This window comes from Cyclopterus lumpus, chromosome 13, assembly GCF_009769545.1.
Source record: "Cyclopterus lumpus isolate fCycLum1 chromosome 13, fCycLum1.pri, whole genome shotgun sequence".
In the NCBI taxonomy this organism is placed as follows: Eukaryota; Metazoa; Chordata; class Actinopteri; order Perciformes; family Cyclopteridae; genus Cyclopterus; species Cyclopterus lumpus.
Window position 1 is genome coordinate 722763 of NC_046978.1, and position 9313 is coordinate 732075.

The 9313-nt window shown below is 39.2% G+C and overlaps 1 protein-coding gene across 1 annotated transcript; it reads left to right on the forward strand.

Moving 5' to 3' along the window:
- Nucleotides 1-88: 88 nt before the first annotated feature.
- Nucleotides 89-9225, forward strand: taf15 (TAF15 RNA polymerase II, TATA box binding protein (TBP)-associated factor). The gene is given in 20 exon segments (XM_034547778.1): nucleotides 89-244; nucleotides 1004-1028; nucleotides 1181-1214; nucleotides 1300-1384; nucleotides 1601-1658; nucleotides 2025-2051; nucleotides 2053-2186; nucleotides 2300-2361; nucleotides 2364-2390; nucleotides 2392-2462; nucleotides 2464-2481; nucleotides 4947-4981; nucleotides 5518-5550; nucleotides 6647-6756; nucleotides 7017-7146; nucleotides 7238-7348; nucleotides 7447-7528; nucleotides 7623-7705; nucleotides 7942-8077; nucleotides 8757-9225. Coding segments are annotated over 20 exon segments (1311 nt in total). The 5' UTR covers nucleotides 89-234; the 3' UTR covers nucleotides 8797-9225.
- Nucleotides 9226-9313: the final 88 nt, after the last annotated feature.

A 9313-nucleotide genomic window follows, 5' to 3' on the forward strand; every position in this document is an offset into this window, starting at 1 on the left:
CGTGGCGTATTGTATTTTAGGCTTTTCAACAGTAGGCGGGCGGTATTATGATTTAACTTAGAATACGAGCAGTCGGTCCAAACAGGAAGAAGAAGAAGAACTGCATAAGGGGGAAGTGTCGCAGTGGACAGCTCAATTCTGTGGCGCTGCGTAGATGTCAAACCAGGGTTTTAGCAACTAGTCACAAGAAACAGATTTCATTGTATTTTTTAACTAAATATACAACGTCACAGAATGGCCACTGGTAATGTCAACGTGTATTTTAATCATTTGTGTCGCTAGATAATGAAAAGTAAGTAAAATAGCATTAGAGCTAAATTTACAGACAACCGCGAGGCCAAAAAATGGCTGCGTCTATCTCATGGAAAATGGCTCACCCTTTCATGAGCAGAACTAAAATTGGTTCGCAGGGGTTTTAGAGTAAACCGTTTATTTTACCCCCCACCAGTGCGGTACTCTATTTGTCATCACACTTTTCTTTACTTGTTGTGTTAACCCACGATTGTGCCGTAAGGTCTGTAACATAAACACAATACTACTTCCTGAGCAGGGCCTCGGCCAGCTAGCTTGAGCTAGCTCGAGCCCGGTGTCTTTGTTTATACCGATGCTGTTGTTCCACTGCCGAACAAGCAGCATTTAGGGCACGTGGGCCAATGGGCCTTCTTAGAAAGTTGGCAATTTCATAGCTCACCATTTTAGTTTAAATTAAACTAGGCCGAGGATGAACTACACTTATTAATATATGGTCGTTGTTCTCGTTTCAAGTGTTAGCCCGAGCCCGGACCACATTGACCGCCATTTTTTTTTACTGGATTAGCGTGCTGACAGGCCTATCGGTATCACCACCCTAACTGTTTTCAAGCTAACATTAGTAGTGCATCATCTGCATAACGTCCATAACTTTGATATCTTCCACTTTCTTTTCTAAACTTTTAGGTATTTTCGTCCACGCTTTAATAACGTTTATCATCGTAAAATATACATGTTTTATTTTCCCTTTCAGATTCAGGCTACGGTGGCTCACAAAGGTAAAACGAGCATTACATTAATTCCCGATGTTTGAATAAACAAATTGTTGTATTGCCTGTTTAGCACACATAACGATTAAAACCGAAAGGCTGGTGAAAGTTTTTGAATTCATCCACAACCGGAAGTTAACAGCTTTATCATCCGTTTGTAGCTACGGGGCATATGCCGGTCAGCAGAGTGGACAGGTGAGACCCTCCCCTAAGTAACTATCAGACTGTTGGCTGCAAACGCTAGTGATCAGGTTTAACTGTTTAACATTCTGTTGCATAGGGTTATGGACAAGGAAATGGCAGCGGTGGCTCTTATGGGGGACAGAGTTACAGTGGTTACGGACAGCCAGGCGCAGCAACACAAGGTATAGTAAACATATTTAATATAAGCAATGTTTGGTGCATTGCACTGATAACGCTTTTGCATGCTTACATTCTCAACTCATAACTTAATTTGTATTAGATCAACCTGTCTGTGCACCTATTGCCTCAAAACAGAAAATGTTTTGTTGAAGAAACTAAACAATGCATGTAGATATGCAATGTGGTGATTCTCAATTTTGTGAATTTTCTTTCGACAGAGGGTTATAGCCAGCCTCCGCCGCCGAGCTTTGATAATTACGGACAGGCATCATCTGGGTAAGACTCTAATATAACATTGTTCAGAGACCTCTTTAAAGTTGTATGCCTCTTAATGACTTGTTTAGGTAATCTGTAAAGTGATAAAGTACTAGAATTGGTGCATCATTTAAATACTTAGTACAAAACTATACTGAATATTGTTCCATATCTGATAAACGCAGAGGCTGAAATGCCAGCCAAACTAGTATATCAAATTTGCGACTACGTTTAAATAATGATTAATGTTATCCTTTTTCTACTCTACTTTTAATTGACAGCTGCTTGTCATAGTCCCTTGATAACTGATGAAAAATCTCATTGATGGTTTCAAATATTTGTATCTCTGTTGTTCTTACTGTAATGTTTTGCTGTAACCCCTTCAAGGTATGGCGACAAGTCGGCGCCTTCTCAAGGGACAGCAAGGTTCCTATCCTATCCAGGACCAAGGAGGTGACAGCTATGGACTGCCAAGCTCTTTTAGTGGCCAGGGGCCACGAGGGGGTGGTGGTGGTGGTGGCGCCGCCAGCTATGGAAGATGGAGTGAAGGTACAGACTGGAATTTCAATACATGTAGATTGCACTTGTATTCTGTAAGACACAAATGTGCTGTATTTTAAGTCAGGTTGGGTAATCACTTGGTGACTCTTTCTATACACCAGGTGAGGAAGCTGGTCAGGGTGGGAGGTTCGGACGTGACCAAGGAGATCGTTCTGAAGGAGGAGGGGCTTAAGAGGCCGAGGTCGTGGTGGTGGCGGCTATTGAACGTGGTAGCACAGACCGCAGTGGTGGATTCGACCGCAGTGGTGGATACGACCGTGGCGGAGGAACCTCCTGGTATGGGGTAAGTTGCATAATGACACTGCCCCCAAGGTACCGTCTATACTCTGTGAAATACATGCCATGACTTTTCGTCAGTCAACACATCATCACTCATCAACTACAAACCATCCCAATAGACAATTTTCAACACTAATTGGCTTTGTGCTAAGGATCGGCAAAGTTATATATTTTTAAAACCTGATTCATCCAAGTTATCATAGATAATATTACTATAATATTTGCCACCCTGCTGCATTGTGCTTTAATATTGAAATTTAAGTTTGGATGCATATGATGAAACCGTCAGATTTTATTTATTCAAAACCCAATTCACCTGAAAAGAGGCATATTTGTGTTATGATGGGTAATCACACAAGTACTGGTTATTTGGCGATGAGTTGTTCAACCCACTGAATCTACTCTTTATCATAAGTAAATTAATGGAGACTGAACATGTCTGCCCAAATAGGATTTCAAAGGTCAATTTCCAAGGGAAGTTAAGATTGGCATTTGGGAATTTTACCACAATTTCATTATAAAATCATACCTTTTTGGTTTGATTGAGAAGTACACATAAAGGCAATGCTTGGTTTACTGGCATATTTTGTTAAAAATATTCCCATGTAATTTAATTGTAACCATGCACTACAGCATTTGTCTGGTCAGCAATTTAGCAGCACAGTCTTCCATCACATACAGATAAATGGCCATCATCCCATTACATGGAGATTAAACCTGTGCATTGCTCCTATCGCATGTCAAGGCCACACTACTAAAGGACCTCATGCTTCTAGGCAAGTGTTATTATATTAATGGGGCAGATTTTTTTTTCTTCAGTTAGCCGTCAGATGGCAGCCCAATGCAACCGTCTAATTTTTGCGAGCTAGTCGTTACTGTGTGCGATGTAGCTTGATTGATCATGCTAATTGACCTATATTATATTAATTTATATCCTTTTTTGCAAATCAATTTTTATTACTTGGTGGTTCACTTCATTCACTTATCACACAGACCATATGTTGGCTTGAATTTTCACCTGTATTTGTTACTTGATAACTAGCTTTTAGATTGTGTATATTTGACATATATATATATATATATATATATATATATATATATATATATATATATATATATATATATATATATATATATATATATATATATATATATAATATATATATATATAGATAGACAGACAGACTTATTTGGCAAATTAATGGATTATGTTTACTATGATATAGTAAATACAGCCTAAGCAAAAAAAAAAAAAACCTCATTCCAGTTGGTTCCTTTTGGAAAGTTTCCACCTTAAATGTTTCCCAGAATTTAGCAAACTACAGACCTGCATCATATCCCAGACATTGTCCACAATAATACATGAACCAGAAAGGGACACACCGTGTGTCATTTTTAAAGGCTGTATAATATCAACTGAAATATTCGCTTATTGAAATAACTTGAGAGCTTCAACTGAAACAGAACAATGCTGAAACACATCGTCCATTAAGATGTAAAAAAAAAAAGCTTTCAAAAAAGTTCTCAAATGCTCATGGAAACTTCTTCTCCACACTCGGATGCATACGATGATACTTGGCTTTCCCCATTTTAGGACCTGCAAAAGTAGCATGTCTTAGTTTTAAAGAGAGCTTGTAGCCAAGGTGCTCATGTGTCTGAGGAGGGCAACAAATATGTACGTTTTATACAGTTAGTGTTTTTCTAAGACTAACTTCGGTATTCTACATATTTTCAATACATTTGAGGATTATTTTTTTGTGCCTTGCTGTTTTTAATAAATTTAAATCTCGACAGGGATACCTTTTCAATTGCCAAAAACTCAATGTTGGTGTTTCTTGTGCTCTAAAGACCGCATGATAGTTTTTTAACAATAGCAACTCTACTGAGACATGCCCGTAGACCTAGAACAACATCTTTAGCTGCTTCACATTCAACAGGTTTCATTCAAGTGTTGTATATGACGATGGAGAACATGTGTGTTGTGTTAACATGGATCTACATTTTATACTACAGGTGTTCAGAGTGATTGAACTAAAACTTGGACCTCAGTTAAAGGATCTCATAAACACTCAGTGGAAGATTGCTTATTAGTTGCTCTTCACATTCGCACAAATTTGGCTTGTATAAAAAAATTAATATATATATTTATAAAAAATTGTAACTGCTGGTGTACTGGCTCTCGGCATCCAATCTGGTCAAGTAAAAAGAGAAAGTTCCAAATTAATTGTAAATGGTGATCCAGATGGGATGATTGTCTTCACTCATCTACCTGATTGTTCAATCGGAGCTGCCTAGTAGTCTGTTAATTGATCTCTAATTGTCTAAGACTAACGCATTCCTCGTGTGAGACATTTCCACCATAGTCGCACATCCTGGCAGGAGTGCATACTGATGGGGATGTAGGGGAGCTTTGAGCTCTCAGTTGGGACAAAGGAAAAATCCATCATATCTCCAATTTTTCCTCTGCAGTGGTGGTGACCGTGGTGGCTACAAAAATTACGGTGGTAAGTGACGAGCATCAGAACTGTGTCGGTGGGGGAGGAAAGAACTTGAGTTAGAAAATGAAAAGGGGATTAAAAAAAAAAAACTTGGTGAATGCCACCTTTTTCATGTCCAGATCCCAAGGGACTCCACCTATTCTTAGCAGAGTTTCTCTTAAAGACTTCAGATATGGTAAACAACATGGAGCCTGAGTTGTAAAATAATGGTATGTTGCATGAAGACGAGGGCTGATTGTAAATGACTGAAGTGTTCCCAGGACGAAGAACGAAAACATTCTAATACTGAAGACTTTTTGGTTGTTTTCATTTCTGGCGTACGCCCCAAAAAACCAGAACAATTCTGTTCTTTTTGCACGGTGTTGGTATGTGATGCAACGGTATGAAAACACCCATCAGAGAGCCGTAAACATGGACATTGTTAAATTTTCTTTATCATTATGCATTGATAGGGATGAAGTTTCTAGTCATTTGTGTGAAACGGTGCAACAGGTTTAAATTCTGTGCTCAAGTGTTCTTCCACAATCTCCTCTGTTTTACAGGCTCTCGAGACTTCGACTCAAGGGATGAAACGGGTAAGACTCGTTGGCATAAAATGATTTATACAACCAGGGTTTGTACTGATTAATGGACTTTAATTCAAAGTCTGTCCTGTCGCTGTAATCAGATATCAGAAAGCGGTGTTTCCCCTATCATTATATTCCCCCCGGGGCTGCACAAGACTGATCTTGGTAAAGTGAATACAGTACATGAATTAATGAATTACATTAATTAATAGATACAATGCAGTAGAGAATGAAAAAGGGATTATTTCAGTTTTCTTATTAGTTTTAGAAATGTTCTGTAGAGAAAACTGAAATAATCCCTTTTCCATTCTCTAAGTATTGTATCTATCTATTTGATATGTATTTTTATGTACTGCATTTACTTACTTACCTTTTCAGAACGAGACACAGCTGGCCATACTGTCGGAAGTGTCCTCAAAATTTGAGTTTGGTTTTATGTACCCAACAATGAGCCATTGTCTTGACAGTCCCAGTCAGCAGTGTAAACTTCTCCATCATGAACAGAGTAATACATACTTGGGACAATGGGATTTGCTGCTTTAAGCTCTCACTATGTTAAGCTGTCAACTATCACTTAAGTCACAAATAAAGTCTAACAATTATATTTGCAGGTCAAAACACATCCGCAACAGGCTGCAAGGAGACCATCTTGCAGCCTTTTGCGGATCTTAATAAATGGGCCAAACGTTTCTGACTTCCCATATCGAGAAGCTCTGGAAATGTTCTTTCAAAAGCCAAGAAAAATACACTGCAGTGACAAAACCTGCACACTTTGTGGTTGTCATTAAAAGAAATGATCAGCATTGTTCCTTAAGTGTTTGTCCCCCCCGAAGCTGTAAACCTAGGGGAAACACTGGAATGTCTATCCTTTTCTAAAGCAAATACTTAAGTTATCAGATATGGTTTGTAATAAACCGAACATGGATATTTCAGATGGGTAATCAAAAAGCAACGAGTTGCTATGGATTCAAATTAAAAAATAATTGTCAATTCACTTGGTGCAAGATCATTCTCACACTTAACGCAGTATTTTTTTTTAATGTTTCATTCTGTGTCTGCAATATAATAATTGCTGTCATCTTCTCTCCACTGATCTCTTCCACAGCTGGTGATCAGGACAACTCTGACAACAACACCATTTTTGTTCAGGGACTAGGAGAAGAGGCCACAGTTCAGGAAGTCGGCGACTTCTTTAAGCAAATTGGTATCATCAAGGTATTTCATCTATTTCTGAGTGTTCTCACTGAGTTACACAGAAACATGGTTAAACAGCCAATGTCTGTTCTACTACTTTTTATATTTCTCTACTCTGTTCTTTATGAAAATTGGGTACATGATGGTCATCTTTTTGGGAAAACTCTTAATCCTTTGCGCCAGTCACATTACGAGTTAGCTAAGTTTACTGCATTGGGGTTCAATGGGATTCACAGTATCCTGTTTTCATTTTATTTGTGTATGTTTATATTTCTTTTTAGATGAACAAGAAAACTGGACTGCTAATGATCAACATCTACTCTGACAAGGCCACCGGTCAGCCAAAAGGAGAATGTACAGTGTCGTTTGATGACCCGCCCTCTGCCAAAGCTGCTATTGACTGGTTTGATGGTAAGACCATTCATATCTTTTGAAATGTATCTTATCATGCACTCATACCAGTCGGTGTCCCTCTAATCAATATGTTGTTTTCTCATATTAGGCAAGGAGTTTAAAGGCAAACCTATCAAAGTATCATTTGCCACCCGCAGAGCTGAGTTTACACAGAGAGGAGGAGCAAGTGGTGGAGGTGCAAGAGGGGGGGGACGAGGAGGTGGGTATTTATTGAGCTGATCCAGGGCTCAAATCGAATGTCTAGTTTCAAAATTTAAGTGCTTGTTAGTTTTTGACTAATTTTTTTCCCGGTTTCAGGTTTCAGAGGACGTGGTAGTGGCGGTGGAGGAGGAGGACCAAACTTTGACATTAAGGGAGGTGACTGGCCCTGTCCCAACAGGTTTGTATGCTTTTTATGTACTTTTATGGGATATGTCTCTACTATGAGGTATATTGTGAAGAATAATTTGTATTTGTCTGATTTCTATCCTCAGCTCTTGTGGCAACATGAATTTTGCACGGCGGCAAGAGTGTAACAAGTGTGGCACTCCAAAACCAGGAGATGGAGGTGGTGGAGGTGAGCCTTAAACTTCTTTTCAAATACAGGAACAATTTGTCCCAGAGCTTCCCCACTATCTGCTCATGTCATTGAAAACATACAGGAACTAAAATAAAACTAAATGACTTGGTTCAAAGTTTTATACCAGAAAAGCCACATGTAAAGAATCTCGACAGCATGTCTGTCCAGTGCTTGTTTACCCGGTCATCCCTCCCCATGTTTTACTGACCGAATTGTTGTGATCGTGTTTGCAGATCGTGGAGGAAGAGGTGGTTATGGCGGTGACAGAGGTGGCGGTGGCTTCAGGGGTCGTGGAGGTTTCCGTGGCGGAGACCGTGGAGGTTACGGAGGAGGAGGAGGATTCGGAGGAGGTTATAAAATGGGAGGAAGGTTGGTTAAATCCTTAATTTTGTTTGTATTGTGTACATTTGACATGCATGCTGTTCAGCAGAGGATGCATGTATGATCTGTGGATCTTTATTGATGTAGGTTGATTCGATGACCACAAGGGGGTGCATTTTGCCTGAGATTAAAGAAATACTGAATCTGTAGTTTAGTTACAGATGTGCTTTGTCCCAATTTCACAATACACGCATTGCATGTACTATAAAGATTGATGTATAGTACATCTGTCTCGCGGATATCTTTTCTTTTTTAATGTAACTGTTTAAATTGTGTTTTGTTCAATGAATGCTATCATCAATGATGCACTAAAATCAGATTATTTTTTATTGTTCATCCTGACCCAATTTGGGAGATTCTTCTTGGCATCAAGGCTGTTACAAAGTCATTCTAACGGTCTACTTATTCATGCTGCACCCTCACTTGGTGTGTTTGCGTCCTGAGGGTTTTGGGTGACGTAATGCAGCCCAATGAAGGTGAAGCGCCGTGTTAATCGACGGTTTGCTTTTTGACTGCAAATTATGTTATCCATTACCGATATTTAAACGGGGTGGGTGAATGAAGACTCCTTAATCGCTGTTCAAACGATGACTTAATTCAATGACGAAAAGATGTTGGTCTTTAAAATCATTTGGCTAGTAACTGACATGCATGTCCTTTCCTTCAGAGGTGACCGTAGAGACGACAGAAGAGAACGGCCATACTAGGTGTTGAGCAGATGGAAACCATCCCAGCCCCTGAGTTCGCCAATGAGGGAGGATTTAGTTTGGGATTACTGGGAAGTGTGTGGGGGGGGGGGAGGATGACCGGCAATCAGACTGTCTGATTTGTGCACCCTTTCTGTAGCCAGTGCATCCCAACTATTACTGCTCATGTGAGCGAGGAGGGGTGGGTGTGTTGAGCTATTGTATAGGGACTTTTGAGGCTGATTGGCATGTGGTCAAACGTTTTGTTTTTTGTTTTTTTTCTCCGCTTTTGTTTTATTTCTTTGTACATCTTTTTAATTTCCTCTCCGATTCTAGTTGCAGATGTTATTGTGAGGTAGACTTCGTATCTTTGTTTTTGTATGAACGGATTACATGTTTTACTTGGGTTCTCTTTTTTTTTCCCAAAATGATATTAAAAGACTGATCTTTTCTCTGTGCTTTGTGTGAATTTATACCCATGATTTGCAATATTGAATTACAATTTTATACACTGACATTAAAAAACAATCTTATAAAT